Source organism: Mustelus asterias, chromosome 7 (genome assembly GCF_964213995.1).
Source record: "Mustelus asterias chromosome 7, sMusAst1.hap1.1, whole genome shotgun sequence".
Lineage (NCBI taxonomy): Eukaryota > Metazoa > Chordata > Chondrichthyes > Carcharhiniformes > Triakidae > Mustelus > Mustelus asterias.
Genome location: NC_135807.1, coordinates 13,412,548 through 13,430,133, shown reverse-complemented (window position 1 = coordinate 13,430,133; position 17,586 = coordinate 13,412,548). Strand labels below are relative to the sequence as shown.

The window sequence follows — 17,586 nt, the reverse complement described above, 5'->3', positions numbered from 1 at the left end:
TGCATTTGGCCCATCGAGTCTGCACCGACCACAATCCCACCCAGGCCCTACCCCCATATCCCAACATATTTACCCACTAATCCCTCTAACCTACGCATCTCAGGACACTAAGGGGCAATTTTAGCATGGCCAATCAACCTAACCCGCACATCTTTGGACTGTGGGAGGAAACCGGAGCACCCGGAGGAAACCCACGCAGACACGAGGAGAATGTGCAAACTCCGCACAGACAATGACCCAAGCCGGGAATCGAACCTGGGTCCCTGGCGCTGTGAAGCAGCAGTGCTAACCACTGTGCTACCGTGCCGCCCTTTTTTGGTTCTTTTTTGGTTGAAAGAGTCCTCCTCTCTCACCTACCCTGTCAGCCTTCTTTGCTGTCGCTCTCTATCTGTAACAATGATACAGATTTTGCCATGACAAAGAGGCTCTCTGTCATGGCAAAAATAGTGGAAATGTCAAAACATCTTAGGTTCTGCCCCCAAGTGCAACATTTGCTGTTTTTGTGGGGACGAAAATGGAGTAGGGCTGGGGTTTGCCTCTGTGTGTTTTATGGAGGTTGCTGGCCACTTAAATCATCAGCTGCCTCCACTGAAGTGGCATTTTGATAGGCCAAGAGTGTGAATCCTGGCGTGTGCAAATTAGACCAAGTAAGACGAGGTCTGAACTTGCCGATTTCATTTGGATAGCCCTTTGGAGAAGGAAAGTACCCCGGGGATATGGTCCAGGAGAACTATGGGAGAGGTAAGCCACCCTTTGGAATAGGTAAGACACATTTTAGTAGATCAAGGGATTGTTAAAAGTAACATGATTGTGTGTAAAAACTGCATACACTCATTGGAACTGTCAACACTGTCAAGCAACTGTCAAAACTAATTGGAACTGTCAAAGCTGTGAGTGGATTTTACTCTTCTGGGATTTAAATCTTAAAAACCATCTGGAGATTTAAAAAAAAATATGTCTGGCTGTTGACATAAGCCTAAGGGTTATCATTATAGGATTAGTGCTGCAATGTCTGATTTAAGAAACACATATTGTCACAGTGGGATGCCTGTCATGAGACCAGTTTGACTGACAGCTCCAAGTGGTTATAGAGTAAAAATGTTTGTTTTCATAAGCAATCAGTTGAAGGAATTTCCATATATTGATTTTTTGTAATCAATGAGAGTTTTTTTGTTGAAAATAATGACTTCATCAATGGACACATGACTTTATTTTGTGCCAAGATGGCTCCTGACGTTTGCCCATGATTGATACTAGATGAGTTGGCATGCAAGGGGTAAGGGCAAAGGATGATGGATATGGAACATGGGTTGGCAGTAAATTGGCATAGGGTTTAGAAAGGGGCCATGGGGATGTGGGGAATCTAATGAGTGAGAGGGTCCATGGGGGTGGATAGAAGAGCATGGGTTGGCATAGGGGATATGAGGAGCCATGGGGGATGAGTGGCGGCATGTGTTGACATGGATTGGCATGCATTGGGCATGGGGTGTGTGTGGGGTGAGGGGTGAGGACTGTAGGGCTTTTTTTTGTTTCAATCATTCTTTTTTATTGAATTCTACAAAGGGCTGGACTACAAAGACAGGCCTTCCCCACAGCCCGCTCCTGCACCCAGCAGCCTCCACACTGGTTCGGGAGGTGGCGGGCCAGACTTCTACTCCATCCTACAGCCCCTCCCAAAATAAAATTGAAACTGCGGGCCATCATTTTTAAATTGGGTGGGCAGGGCCTGGAACTCTCCCATCTCCATGCGCACAACCCGGGAGTGAGATTCTGGGCCAAAGACTCCAAATTCCAACATACCTTTGTCGGCCTCAGCTGTGCCTCAGTTTCTTTACATTATTGCTAAGCACTGCACAATTTCATGTTGTCTATTACTCTTGCTTTCCAATAATTTGTTGCAATCTGAGCAAAGCAATATTTCTTAATAATCTTTTTAAATTTGCTGTGTATTAACTTTGGATTTTCCAGTCTGATTTATTTTGAACTATTATTCGAGGCAGTGAAAATTAGACAATGTATTTATAGACCCAGAGGACAGAACCATAGGGCATTCGATTAGGAGCAACTCATGCCTCTCAATACCATTCTTAATTAGATATAAAGTGATCTGCTTTTTAATTGGCACAGCATTAGCTTTTGTGGGGAGTTTAATCCACTGTTGTTTGCTTTTCTGTAGGAAAGTTATTTAAAACCTTTAATCTTTTAGGTTTTCTAATTTAGTGCTCCAATCCATAATTCCGTAAGTACTCTCTCAGTACTGAATTGCAGCGTCAGCCTAGACTTCTGTGTTCAAGTCCCTGGACGGGAACTTAAGCCATCTTTCACTTGGAGCCAAGGTTGACACTGCTACACAACACTACACAACAGCAATAACTGCAATAGCTTTTATTCATATAGCACTTTTAACATAATAAAACATCCCAAGGTCCTTCACCAAGGCCCGATAAAATAAAATACAACTCCCAGCTACGTAAGGAGCTGGACAAAAACCTCGTCGAAGAAGCAGGTTTTAAGGAATGTGTTGAAGGGGGAAAGTGAGGTAGAGAGGTAAGTGGTTTAGGGAGGGAATTCAAGAGCGAAGGCCCGTGGCCACCAATGGTTTGAAGTTTTATTTATGAGTGTCACCAGTAGGCTTACATTAACACTGCAATGAAGTTACTGTGAAAAGCCCCTAGTCGCCACACTCCGCTGCCTGTTCGGGCACACTGAGGGAGAATTTAGCATGGCCAATGCATCTAACCAGCGCATCTTTCGGACTGTGGGAGGAAACCGGAGCACCCGGAGGAAGCCTGTGGGAGAACATGCAGACTCCGCACAGACTGTGATGGAGCAATTCAAATTGTGGAATGCACAGGAGGCCGGAATGAGATGAATGCAGCTGTCTCAAAGGGTTGTAAGGTCGGAGAAGATGGCAGAGAGAGGGAGAGACCAGGGAATGGAAGGATTTGAAAAGAAGGTAGAGAATTTAAAAACCGAGGCATTATCAACTTGGATACCGTGTAGGTCAGCGGGCACAGGGATGGTGGGTGATCAGCAATTGCCCTTATTTGCTGACAGCATTATCGTTTGCTTTTCCCTTCAAGCATCCAATCATTTTTCTTTTGGAAGTTGCTTTTGAATTTGCTTCCACCTTCCTTTCGGCCAGTGCATTCCAGGACATTACTCTCTGGGTGAAAAAAAAGTTTCCTCATGCTGCCTCTGGTTATTTTGTCAATCGCTTTGATTCTCTGTCCTCTGATTACAGGCCCTTTAGCCATTGGAAGTAGTTACTCCTCATTTGCTCTATCAAAACTGTTGATTTTTAACACCTCCAGCTGCAAGGAGAACAGTCCCTGATTCATTAGACTCTCCACATAACTGAAATCCCTCATCCTTGGTACCACTCTACTAAATCTCTCCTGTCCCCTCCATGAGGCCTTGACATCCTGCCTAAAGTAAGGTGCCAAGAATTGAACACAGCACTCAAGCTGAAGAATGAAAGTGTGTTTTAGTATACAGTAAATGTTTGGGCATAACCTCCCTGCTTTCATATTCGATTAATAAAGGGAAGGGTCCACTATGCCTTTTTTAATAGTGTAAGTTAATAGAAAAATTAAATAGCATGCAATTGAGGGCAATGTGGGGGTGGGGGGGTGGGGGTGGTGGGTTGGAGGGGGCAATTACCCTGTACATAATTACAAACAGGTTACCAGCTTTGACAAAGGGTCATCTGGACTCGAAACGTCAGCTCTTTTCTCTCCTTACAGATGCTGCCAGACCTGCTGAGATTTTCCAGCATTTTCTCTTTTGGTTTCCATTTGTAAGTTCATATCAGGCTGCCATCATTTCTGAAGGAAATTTATGCATTAGGTGGGTGAAACCATGCCCCTGTTTAAAGCCTTTAAGTGGACACTTTAGTGATCACTGAAGGGCATTTTCCCACCCAGCCTCATTTTTTTAGGCTGGTGGGCAGATGACAGTTCGGGGGAAGGCTGGAAAAAAACAAAGTTCGATCTTGGGTGGGGAGGCAGGGGCGTGGGCGTCTCCATCTGATGCCCCCCTTCTGACTAGGAGGTTGCCCTCCCCTTAAGGCCCTGTAACCTCCAGAACTCCCACTTCCCCTGGTTTATCCTCCAGGTCCCTGATCATTACCCTGGTGACCCCACAGACGTTCCCACCCTCCAAGCCCTGGAACCTTTGCCACTTATCTTTCCTTTGGGTCTCAGGATTTAGTTCCAGGCAGCTCCGTGCAGTACCCCTTCCGGCCACTGCAGTGCTGTACATAAGGGACCGGAGAGCTTCTGATCAATCCCGAGTGAGGGCAAAAGTTCCACCTTCTGCCAATCAATGCTCATTAGAGCATAAAATGGCATCGGCCCAATAGATTCTTTGGATGGCGGGGACGTGGCCTAAAAATTCAGGCCTAAGTGGTTCTGTGTTCCCTTGTCAAATCTCAAAAAACTGGACACAGTAGAGTAGCCTCTTGGAGGATGTGTAGGTTGGGAATAGAGCTTCAACACTAGTGTTGATCTCCTGACCTGCACTTTCTTCAAATTCTGTTCCCTACTGGCAGCATTGAATCACTAAATTTACCCTAATGATATTGGTTAGGCCGCATTTGGAGTATTGCGTGCAGTTCTGGTCGACACACTCCCGGAAGGACGTGGAAGCTTTGGAGAGGGTGCAAAGAAAGTTCACCAGGATGTTGCCTGGTCTCAAGGGTGTTGGCTATGAGGAGAGGTTGAATAAACTGAGATTGTTTTCACTGGAAACTTGGAGGCTGAGGGGAGATCTGATAGAGGTCTACAAAATTATGAGAGGCATAGACAGGGTGGATAGTCAGAGGCTTTTTCCCAGGATGGAAGTGTCAATTATAAGGAGGCACAGGTTTAAGGTGAGAGGGGGCAAGCTTAAGGGAGATGTGCGGGGGAAGTTTTTCACGCAGAGAGTGGTGGGTGCCTGGAATGCGCTGCCAGAGGAGGTGGTGGAAGCAGACACATTAGCAACACTTAAGAGGCATCTGGATAGGTACATGAATAGAGGGATATGGCCCGAGTAAGAGCAGGTTTTTTTTTAGTTTAGTTAGGGCATCATGATCGGCACGGGCTTGGAGGGCCGAAGGGCCCGTTCCAATGCTGTACTTTGCTTTGTTCTTTGGATTGCATTGATGCCTGCAGTTTGGGGTTCAATGCTGTTTATCACTTGAATTTGTCTGCTGAGATAGATGAGTTAGTCAATTCTTGGCAACACCATCCACTGGAAGGAAGGGGAAGGGGGACACTGGCTGCCTCTTGACTTGACATTATTTTTGTGCTTAATTGGCACTTAAAGATTCCACTGATACACAAAATGGCAAACGTCAAATTGGTGCAGCAGGAGTGCCCAGATAATGTTAACTTTAAAGTAACTTGATGTGGAAGGATCTAGAGATCTTTCGGTGAATCTTTCTGTTATTTATTGCACTGGGAAAAGATTAGCATGCGGACTTGCAGCAGAGTCTTTATGGAACAGCATTATTTACACCTCCCCAACAGAGAGGGCAGCAGAGAGGGCAATTTTACACTCCTTCCCCATTTAAAAAAAACTTGTACATCCAAATGTAAAAGGGCACAAGTACATAATTTCCCAGAATATCTAAACCAATGTCATCAGTTCCTAATATTTAACAGGCTGGGTTGCATATTTGTTTATACTATAATCACAACCAGACATCTATGTGACCAAAGTTACCCGAGTAATATACATGTTAAAAAAAACGTCCTTAATGTGTTTAACAAAAATACCATATTCGATAAGAAGTAATGGCATCTGGCTTCTTCCTCTTTCTGACTGGATTTGTCCTTCTGTTTCCAATGACCTGACGATGCTCTCTCAACATCTCTGATTGTGTCAATCCTGAACTTTGACTTTGATTACCAACTCCATTTAATGGTTGGGACTGTGACATTGATTGGTTTGTCTTTATCAAAGAACCCAACTCACTTGGCTGTATTGGTGGATTCTGTGATACTGGCAAACTTCCAGTTTTATCGTGACTTTCACTGTCTTTCTGATTTTAACTTCGGACTGATGGAGGAACTTGAATCATAGAATCATACAATCCCTGCAGTGCAGTAGGAGGCCATTTGGCCCATCGAGTCCACACTGACAATAATCCCACCCAGGCCCCATCCCACAACCCCACATATTTACGTCGCTAATCCCTCTAACCTACACATCCTGGGATACTAAGGGGTGATTTAACATGGCCAATCAACCTAACCCGCACATCTTTGGATCTTAGAAGGCCTCCCTCTGTCAGATTTTCTCTCTCAAGCATACAGTCTACATGACACTGATAGTCTCTCTCCATCTTCACTAGATATGTGAATGCACCTAGTCTCTTTACAACAACTCCAATCACATACTTCTCCTCATATATCAGTGGTTATCACCATAAATTTCTGACTAGAACTGAACTCTCTAGATTTCAAGCCCCGTGCATCATAACTCATCATCATTTTGTCTTGCTTTGCACTTACTTTGCCATTTATGTCAGGCTTAAGCAAACTAAACCTTGTCCTTAAGCATGAACTCGTAAGGAGAACTATCTGTTGTAGGCTGTGGAGTTATTCTGTAAAGGAACAGAAAATTGTCCAGGCTGTGTTGAAGAGAAACATGCAACTACATGGAGGGCAGCACGGTGATTGGCCATGCTAAATTGATCCTTAGTATCAGGGGGATTGGCAGGCTAAATAAGTGGGGTTAGGGGGATAGGGTCTGGGTGGGATTGTTGTCAGTGCAGGCATCCTTCTGCACTGTAGGATTCTATGATTTCTATGAATTACTGCTGTAAGAGGGAATGAACAAACTGACTCTTCCGAGACCATGTAGAACTTCAACAAAAACGGCTTTATTCAACATGCATTAGGGAGAGTAGAACTCATGGTTGTAACTACAGCTTGCTTCTGAGCTACTCTACTGAGCATTGGCTCTGTCAGATTATAATACCCCTTTACATTACAAAATATTACATTTACATCAGGTCGTCATATTGTTACTTTGAATTGGTTACAGTTGTGTTTTTGAATAGAGTCATAAAGGTTTACAGCGTGGAAACAAGCCCTTTAGCCCAACTTGTCCATGCCACCATTTTTTTTAAACCCCCAAGCTAGTCCCAATTGCCTGCATTTGACCCATATCCCTCTATACCCACCTTACCCATGTAATTGTCGAAACGCTTTTTAAAAGACAAAATTGTACCTGCCTTACTACTATCTCTGGCAGCTTGTTCCAGACACTCACCACTCACTGTGTGAAAAAATTGCCCCTCTGGACCCTTTTGTATCTCTTCCCTGTCACCTTAAACCGATGCCCTCTAGTTCTGGACTCCCCTAGATTTGGGAAAATAATTTGACTATCGAGCTGATCTATGCCCCTCATTATTTTATAGACCTCTATAAGATCACCCCTCAGCCTTCTACACGCCAGAGAAAAAAATCCCAGTCTATCCAGCCTCTCCTTATAACTCAAACCATCAAGTCCCGGTAGCATCCTAGTAAATCTCTTCTGCACTCTTTCTAGTTTAATAATATCCATTCTATAATAGGGTGACCAGAACTGTAAACAGTATTCCAAGTGTGGCCTTACCAATGTCTTGTACAACTTCAACAAGATGTCCCAACATTACATTATACGGTTCCATTGTCTTGTGTGCTTTCACTTTTAATCATTTTCTGGACATCTCCTGTCAACCTGTTTACAATATCAAAGTGTTGTGTTTGCCCAACCGATTTTGATGGGGTGTTAATTGTCCCATCTCCTGGATATGTGACTAAGTTTTCAGAGGCACAATGGTTCCTCTAGACCTTTTGGAGCCTTGATAATTGATACCAATTCTCATATGGTTGTTGTAATCGTGGAGCGATACCACCTGGGGTGTGACTGTTTTAGTGCCGTCTGAGATATAGTTATTTGTATTTTGTCCTGTCTGCCTACAATGAGTGTGGATACCACAGTGCGATCTGTTTAACCCTTTCCATACATTCCTCTCCTGCTGCAGCTCACACTCCCTGGGTTTTGCCCTACTACACTGCCTAGCTTGTCACCTAACAAATACTTCTGCAAAGACCTCTTCATAATCTGTACACTTCTTTCTGCAGCTCCATTCAATGCTAGGTGTTATCGTGATAATTGAGTATGTTTCTTACTCAGAAATATTTCAGTCTGTTCTGATGTAAACTGTGGACCATTATCTGACATCAACACCTCTAGCTACCCATAAATCGCAAACAAACTTCTCTAAATCTCAATAGATTTTCCATTTGTGATATTGGGCACAGATTCAATGTTTATCCATTTGCTATATCCATTGACCAAAACAAGATACTCTTTCCCCTTCCACTTCAAACAAATCAACAAGTACTCATTCCCACGGTATTCTTGGATTTGACCACAGAATTAAAGGAATCTTGGTTGGATCATTTCTCATTCTGAGATACACTGCACAACCTCCCACCAACTCTTCAATATCTTAGTCTATCTTTGGATACCAGAAATAGCTTCGTGCCACTGCTTTCAAATGGACTATCCCCATGTTCCCTTGATGAAATTCCTCTATCACGGTGGCACAGTGATTAGCACTGCAGTCTCACAGCACCAGGGACCCGGGTTCGATTCCAGCCTTGGGTGACTGTGTGTGTGGAGTTTACACGTTCTCCCTGTGTCTGAGTGGGTTTCCGTCGGGTGCTCTGGTTTCCCCCCACAGTCCAAAGATGTGTAGGTTAGGTGGATTAGCTATGGTAAGGGGCAGGGGGTGGGCCTGGGTAAGATGCTCTATTGAAGAGTCGGTTCAGACTCGATGGGCTGAATGGCCTCCTATACCGTAAGAATTCTATGAACCTTTCTCAAAGCCTTGTTGGAATAATGACTCTTAACCACCACAGGAGACACTCATTTCATTTGTACATGTGAAATACCCTTGCAATTTCTCATCATTATATTCTTTAGGTTAGTCATTCATGATATAATCGAGTACTTTACTGAGCACCGCACCCTTCTGAGTCTCTTCGCTAATTTCTCTGGCAGATGCTGGCATGCCGTTTTGCATGTAAAGTAATTCACAGGTAACTCAGTGGATAAAAATGAATAAGAATAAATGGGAAATCCCAAAAGAATGTTCACATTTCCATGTTCTGCTAACTTCCGACATTTAAATCATACTGATGGGCTATCAGAATCAACGCCCATCTTTAAAGCTGTGCTGCCACTAGGGATAGTGCTCTCTTCTTGGAACCAAACGTGATCATAAGGGTCACCTCAGAAGCAGCTGGTTCCATCACATTTGCTTTAGCCTCACCTCCTACTTTATTTGCCTTCAGTCAAATGTGTAATCTTCGTTTGTAACTACACCTTTGTGAGAAACCAAAAGAGAAAACGCTGGAAAATCTCACAGGTCTGGCAGCAGCTGAGCAGATGAGCTTTGACAAAGAGTCATCTGGACTCGAAACACCAACTCTTTTCTCTCCTTACAGGTGCTGCCAGACCTGCTGAGATTTTCCAGTGTTTTCTCTTTTGGTTTCAGATTCCAGCATTCGTCGTAATTTGCTTTTACCCCTTTGTTAGAGTTGAGTTTCCCCCTATTGTCCCCAAATATGTCTTCACTGCAGTGACTCGCTGTTTATCTGTACATGGAACAATCTTTCAAATTCCTCAAACTCAACTCTAGACATTCCAAAAATGTGTCACGATGTTTTTCAGCCATTAATTTCTCAAATGAATTGTAAAAGAAAATTCTAACCCAGTCTGGTCACCATCTTTCTGTTGTGCAGAGAATGTGGACTCACAGCAGGTAACCATTATTGAACATCTTTACTTACAACTCCTCAACAGAAAGGCCAGCAGAAAGGACAATATAACAACATGCTCAGCTATCGCAATTATTACATTTTGCCCTTGCTGTGTCTGTCCTAAAGAATTTTGATGTTGACCCTTGCAATGAATTTGATGGCTGTGGTGGTGGACCTGTTCACAGCCCAGAAAGCTGAAGGCAAATCCTGCCATGGTCATTTTTGGAAGCCCAAATGTAATTACATGGCAGTCAGGTATCTAAGGGCAGAGGCCCTGCCTTCGAGAGCTGTTTGCCAATCAGAGAGTCAGCAAGTCTTCAGTCCCTGCTGTGCCACCAGGAGTGGTGGCTGCTGCTGGTACTGCAGGCAGCCTGTACTATGGGGGAGGCCCAGGAATGGATCTAGTTTTTGGAGATCCTCAAGACCGGTTGGGCAGATTCCAGCTCATTGTGGAGGACAGGGTTTTTTTTTCCATTGGCGCAGTCCTTGTCACCATTTGGCCCTTTGTGGGACACAGAATGCCCAGTGAGGAAGACCCCGAAGCCCAGAGAGAGGCCGTCAGGTCTTACCATGCGGTTGACCACCCCTACCAGTCGTGGTGGGTTGAGGCCCATAAATGGCCATTAATTAGCCATTTGAGGGCCTCACTTGGCCTCCACCTCACTTGGCCTCCAGGCAGGAAGACCATCTGTTACCCTTTCCATCCCTAATTTAAATGGTCTCTGCTCCCTGCGATCTCTCCCAATTCTACTGTCCCCACCGCCTCCTAGCCTGCTCCTGAGGGTGGAATTAAATTCTAACCCTTACTTCAGCACACAAGAGTATTTTATTTCCAGCATTGATCCCCTTGTTGGGCATACAGATAGAATTGTGGAATCTAACTGCAGTGAAAGAGGCCATTCCACCCCTCATGTCCGTGCCAGCTCTTTTGGAAGTGCTATCTAATTACTCTGCTTTTTTTTCACAGGCCTGCAAAACTTTTCCTCTTCAACTGTGCACCCAATTCTCTTTTGAAAGGGTGATTTCATTAACAAATTGGGTATCGCTCTTGGGGCTAAAGGGATCAAAGGATATGGGGAGGGGAGGGGGGATCAGGATGTTGAATTTGATGATCAGCCATGATCATAATAAATGTGGCGTGGTGGCACAGTGGTTAGCACTGCTGCTCACAGCTTCAGGGACCTGGGTTTTATTCCCGGCCTGGGTCACTGTCTATGTGGAGTTTGCACGTTCTCCCTGTGTCTGCGTGCGTTTCCTCTGGGTGCTCAGGTTTCCTCCCACAGTCCAAAGATGTGTGGGTTAGGTTGAGTGGTCATGATAAATTGCCACTTAGTGTCAGGGGAAGTTGCAGGGTAAATATGTGGGGTTATGGGGATAAGACCTAGGTGGGATTGTTGTCGGTGCAGGCTTGATGGACTGAATGGCCTCCTTCTGCTTCTAGTTTCTATGTTTCTATGCAAGTTGCTAATTGAATCTTACTCCACTCCCCGCCCCCCCATCAGATAGGGTCAACCAGCAAAATACACCCACCTTAAAGTGTGTGATTGAGAATTGCATAAATTTTGTCAGTATCAATCATAATGTCAGATATTTTCTGAAAATAAAAAATATTCTTGTTCTGATTATTACTTCTCTAACAGCTTGTTCACTTCAAACTCTTTTGACACTGTTGGGGATGATGCCTTCCTTGGTCTTTCTCAACTCGAGTATCTGTGAGTAGATGACAAATCTGGACGTGTTCGCGCTTCGGAATAATTGAGTATGATTGATATGAGAGCACTGAAATGCTAATCTTCCCCCTAGGTTTGTAGAAAACAACAAAATACAGTCCATCTCCAGATATGCTTTTCGAGGACTCAAGTCTCTAATTCACTTGTAAGTATAACGTTTCTCACTCCATGTAACCTATACATTTGACATAGCATATGACCCTTGTACCTTGTACAAATGCTCTTGAGGAAAAGTAGTGAACAATTCTAAAATTGTAATGAATGCCAATAACATACCTCTGTGTTGTGCTGAAATCAATGTATTTGATATCATCCGATCTAATTAGTCCCACCTCCTCTTTGATCATGCCTATTGTTTATTACCTAAACCCTTCTTGTCAACCACCATCTACTCTCATACATGCTCTTGGTGTTTCTAATTTTCCCTTTTGCTTCCCCTTCAGTGTTTTTATTATATTTCAGTTCTTTGCAACCTTTAATCCAGCACATGTCTTTTTAATGTCTGCAAGGATGGTGGAGGTGGGATAGGTAATAAGTCTTCAGAGGCAGAAGTCCCTTCACCAAATCCCTTTATTTACAATTCCAAGAGCAGTACGCAGAGTGCTATCAGTCAGCAGTCTATCTTCAGGAGTGTCAGAGGAACTGACACTCCCAGTTAAATACAAGGAAAAGATTCCCTGATTGGCCCATCAATTGACTCCTTAATCAGGGACTTCATATTCCAATAGGCCAACCTCAATGACCTGATTGAAGTCATTACAGGGTAGATGAATGATTTCAAAAGGAAATTGGATGGGCACTTGAGGGAAATAAACCTACAGGGTTACAGTGCCGGGTTGGGGGGGGGGGGGGGCGGCGGTGGGGGGCGGTGGGGGGCGGTGGTGGGGGGCGGGGGGGGGGGGGGCAGTGGCGGCCGGGGGGGGGGGGGGGCGGCGGTGGGGGGGGGGCGGCGGTGGGGGGGGGCGGTGGTGGGGGCAGCGGTGGGGGTGGCGGTGGGGGGGAGGGGCGGCGGTGGGGGGGCGGCGGTGGGGGTGGGCGGCGGTGGGGAGGGCGGCGGTGGGGGGGCGGCGGCGGTGGGGGGGAGGGCAGTAGTGGGGGGGCGGCGGTGGGGGGGGTGGCGGTGGGGGGGCGGCGGTGGGGGGGGGGTGGCGGTGGGGGGGGGCGGCGGTGGGGGGGAGGGGCGGCGGTGGGGGGGGGCGGCGGTGGGGGGGGCGGCGGTGGGGGGGGCGGCGGTGGGGGTGGGCGACGGTGGGGGGGGGGGTGGTGGGGGTGGGGGGGAGCGTGGGGGGAATGGGAGATGGGACTGATTTGTCTTCTCTACGGAGAGCTGGCACTGAATGGGTTGAATGGCCTCCTTCAGTTCTGTAATGATTCTGTGATATGCGGGTTATTGTATAAGCTGTAGTGCTGCAGGATACAATATAAAAACTTAATGCTGACTACAATGTAAAATGTTAACTAAGTTATTTAAATGTTACATGGATATATAGAAGTTACAGTGCAGAAACAGGCCATTTGAACCCTCCACTCTATACTAGTGTTTATGTCCAAATGGCTTCTTGGGGTTGATTAGCTCAGTTGGTTGGATGGCTAGGGTGTGGTGCAGAAAGTCCAAAGGTGTGCAGGTTAGGCAGATCGGCCATTCTAAATTGCTCCTTAGTGTCAGGGGGACTAGCTAGGGTAAATGCATAGGGTTATGGGGATGGGGCCTGGGTAGGATTGTGGTCAGTGCGGACTCGATGGGCCGAATGGCCTCCTTCTGCACTGTAGGATTCTATGATACCAATGGTGCAGGTTCAATCCCTGTGCTGGCTGGAGTAATTTATGGACATTGTCCTTGCTTTGCCCATACTTGAATTGTTCATTTGGAGAGTCAGTGCAGACAGGATGGGCCAAATGATTTCCTTTGGCGCTGTAATGATTCTGTGTTATAACCAATTGTCTCTCATGAATGAATATTCAAAAACCTGTTTGTCTCATTCAACTCTCCTTGGTTTGGACTTCAACCCAGAGCAATAGCATGAAACTCCGGTCCTGGCTCAGTCTGGAATTCTGCAGGTTTCCTGCCATAATTTGATTTGGACATCAGTGAAAAACATGTGCAAAATGATGACGAACAACATTTAGACTATTCCCCCTGGGGGATTTTTGCCAGTGTCCCATTGGAATTACCGTGGTAAACACAAGATTTCTGGGTCATTATTTCATTTGACTGCAAAAGTCCTAAAGTTAGCTTTGATAGCTTAAAATGCAGTTCCAGTCAGTTGGTATATGATCTAAGACTACCCACAATCTGGTGGTTTTACTCAGGAGCTTACAAAGCAGAGTGGTATTGGAAATCGAGAAAAATTGAGTATCATAATGGGAATGGAGGGTTGGGGAGTGGGGGTGGTGGAGAGATGATCTGCACAGAAAATTTCAATATAGGACTGTGCTGTTTTAAAATATTAATCTACATTTCTCGAATGGATAGTTTTGTGGCTTGATTGTTTTCTTGAGAATCGTTTCTCTATCAGGCATTTCTCTACCAGGGTGGCACGGTGGCACAGTGGTTAGCATTGCTGCCTCACAGCTCCAAGGATCCAGGTTCGATTCCCAGCTTGGGTCACTGACTGTGTGGAGTTTGCACGTCCTCACCATGTCTGCGTGGGTTTCCTCCGGGTGCTCCGGTTTCCTCCCACACTCCAAAGATGTGTGGGTTAGGTGCATTGGACATGCTAAATTCTTCCTCAGTATACCCGAACAGGCGCTGGAGTGTGGCGACTAGGGAATTTTCACAGTACTTCATTGCAGTGTTAATGTCACTACTTGTGATACTAATAAAGAAAGTTTAAAAAAAAATCTTTTATACATTGATTCATCATTTTGACTTCAAGTGATATTTGTTAAGTTGGAAGTATAGATTCCTAGTGCAGAAGGCTGGTGCTCTACCTCTGGGCTTCCTGTCCTATCTGTCTTGGATTTATCAACTGAGTTGAAAAAAAAGAGTAACAGCAGGAATCAAGGCCAAGGTTACTTTACAACACCAGTCCTCGAGGCTTCTCAAGGGGGATAGCAGAGCTCTGTCTCAGTCAAAGGAAATAAACCAGCAATTTGATGCAACTGAGCTTTCCTGAACCCTCTTGGGGACAGTCACAAGTCACGTAGCTTTTGCTCTCTTACCAGTGTTTTGGCTGCCGTCACATTATGCAATGGATATTCTTAGCAATTCCAAGGCACTAATCCAGTCAAGAGCTTTAAATAGTGTTGCAAACTAGAAGGGTTATGTGTAAGTAGATTATAATTGTCATCTAATTGTAATTGGATCACTGCCTTATTGAGTGCTATCTATATTTTTTTATTGGGCAATCTTGATGTCAGACCAAGATGCAAAATGTAAGGTAGTCTTTTACCAAGGTTGAAAAGAATTGGACAGAAAGCGAGTTGAATTTAATTGTTATAATTGGATGACGTTAAGATTGTTGTTTTTAATTTATTGGACTATGAGAAGACTCAGAGTAGTAAATGATTGTTGTGTATTATTGAGATGCTGGGGAACATGTTTTTTCATTTCCTCATGGGTTGTGAGTGTCGCTGGCTAGGCCAGCATTTACTGCTGATCCCTAATTGCCCTTGAGAAGGTTTTGACCAAGCGACAGTGAAGAAATGACAATATATTTCCAAGTCAGGATGGTGGTGGTGTTCCTATCCCTCCGCTGCCCTTGTCCTTCTAGATGGTAGAGGCCATGGATTTGTAAGATGCTGTCTAAGGAGCCTTGGTGAGTTGCTGCAGGGCATTTTGTAGATGGCGCACACAGTTGCTACTGTGCATCGGTGTCATAGAGTCATAGAGGTTTACAGCATGGAAGCAGGCCCTTCAGCCCAACTTGTCCATGCCGCCAATTTTTTTTAAACCCCTAGGCTAATCCCAATTGCCAGCATTTGGCCCATATCCCTCTATACCCATCTTATCCATGTAACTATCTAAATGCTTTTTAAAAGACAAAATTGTACCCGCCTCTACTACTACCTCTGGCATCTTGTTCCAGACACTCACCACCTCTGTGTGAAACATTTGCCCCTCTGGACGCTTTTGTATCTCTCTCCTCTCACCTTAAACCTATGCCCTCTAGTTTTAGACTCCTCAATCTTTGGGAAAAGATATTGACTATCTACCTTACCTATGCCCCTCATTATTTTATAGATCTCTATAAGGTCACCCCTCAGCCTCCTACGCTCCAGAGAAAAAAGTACCAGCCTATCCAGCCTCTCCTTATAACTCAAACCATCAAGTTCTAGAATCCGAGTAAATCTTTTCTGCACTCTTTCTAGTTTAATAATATCCTTTCTATAATAGGGTGACCAGAACTGCACACAGTATTCCAAGTGTGGCCTTACCAATGTCTTGTACAACTTCAACAAGACATTCCAACTCCTGTATTCAATGTTCTGACTAATGAAACCAAGCATGCCGAATGCCTTCTTCACCACTCTGTCCACCTGTGACCCCACTTTCAAGGAGGTATGAACATGTACCCCTAGATCTCTTTGTTCTGTAAGTCTCCCCAACGCCCTACCATTAACTGAGTAAGTCCTGCCCTGGTTCAATCTACCAAAATGCATCACCTCGCATTTGTCTAAATTAAACTCCATCTGCCATTCGTCAGCCCACTAGCCCGATTGATCAAGATCCCGTTGCAATTGGAGATAACTTTCTGAGTTAAGTGGTTCCGAGTTAAGGGTTAAGTGGTGGAGGGAGTGAAAGTTTGTGGATGGGGATCCATTCAAACAGGCTGTTTTGTTCTGGATTGTAAGGAGCTTCCTGAGTATTTTTGGAGCTGCACTCATCCTGACAAGTGGAAAGTATTCCTCACAGGCCTCACTTGTAGATGGTGGACAGGCTTTGGGGAGTCAAGAGGTGAGTTACTTGCCTCATGATTCCTAGCCTCTGACCTGTTCTTGTGGCCACAATATCGACTTGGTTATTCCAGCTTTGTTTCTAGTCAATGATAACTCCAAGGATGTTGATAGGTTTTGGAAATAGACACGAGTTTTAATTTCAATACAGTGAGAGTGTAGGTTGGAGGAAGAGAATTATGGAGCTGGTTCTGTGATCAGAAGGCAGTGACAGACGTGCCATAGATAGATTGGGTCTGATTTTGTCTCAGTTTGAGAGGTCAGGTTGCTTGACTGATCAGAAGGTGCACACGTTAGCCGAGTAGCAACCTGATGAAGGAAGAGGATAGGAAATCTGGCACAACACAAGATCCTTTAAGGGTTAATAAAAGCAAAATACTGTGTATGCTGGAGATCTGAAATAAAAACAGAGAATGCTGGAAAAACTCAGTGAGTCTGGCAGCATCCGTGGAGAGAGAAACGGAGTTCGCCTTTTGGGTCCATTACTTGGCTCTTCTTTGGAACTGAAGAGAGGCAGAAATGTGATGGGTTTTGTGCTGTTGGAAGAGGGTCAGGTGGAGCAAAAAGAAAAGGCCAGGGATAGGTTGGAGGACAGGGGGAAGTTAAATTACAAAGATGTCATGAAACAAAAGAACTTAAATCCTTTATGGGTTGCATGGAAAATTTCATGGAAAGTAACTACATGAGGGCAAGCTGTCTTTTTGGCATATGATGGGGGTGGGGGTGAATTAAAAAGCAAGTAAGGGCATGGCAATGAAGCAAAGGAGAGGATGTGGGTTTGTGATAGAGTAACATAACTTTGTCTTGTGGCTGAGGAAGTGAATGTGTGGGAAGGGCTTGACCTCTTTAGCATTCGAAATTTCACAAGAAAGGATATAGAACCTGACGTAGAAGAAGATGGCACACATTAAGGAACCTGGCACTTTAATTATCCAACAACGTTCAATGGATATATCTTGACTTAGCATGGCACACAGGGAAGTTGCATTTTTTCAGCTGAAAAATGTGTTTATTAAACTATCGAGATACCTGTATGCTTTACGAATTGGTGAGCACCACTCTCTGAGATGACTGGAATTAAAAGCAGACACTAAACATTAGGAGCGGGATTTTCCGGCCACGCTTGCCCCATGACCGGAAAATCCTGTCCGAGG

At 44.9% G+C, this 17,586-nt stretch overlaps 1 protein-coding gene across 1 annotated transcript in view; it reads left to right on the top strand.

Moving 5' to 3' along the window:
- Positions 1–17,586, top strand: part of LOC144496057 (leucine-rich glioma-inactivated protein 1-like) — a 44,197-nt gene that overhangs the window by 8,503 nt on the left and 18,108 nt on the right. Inside the window, exons 3-4 of the mRNA XM_078217014.1 lie at positions 11,447–11,518; positions 11,610–11,681. Coding sequence (XP_078073140.1) covers positions 11,447–11,518; positions 11,610–11,681 — 144 coding nt within the window. The remainder of the gene's footprint in view (positions 1–11,446; positions 11,519–11,609; positions 11,682–17,586) is intronic.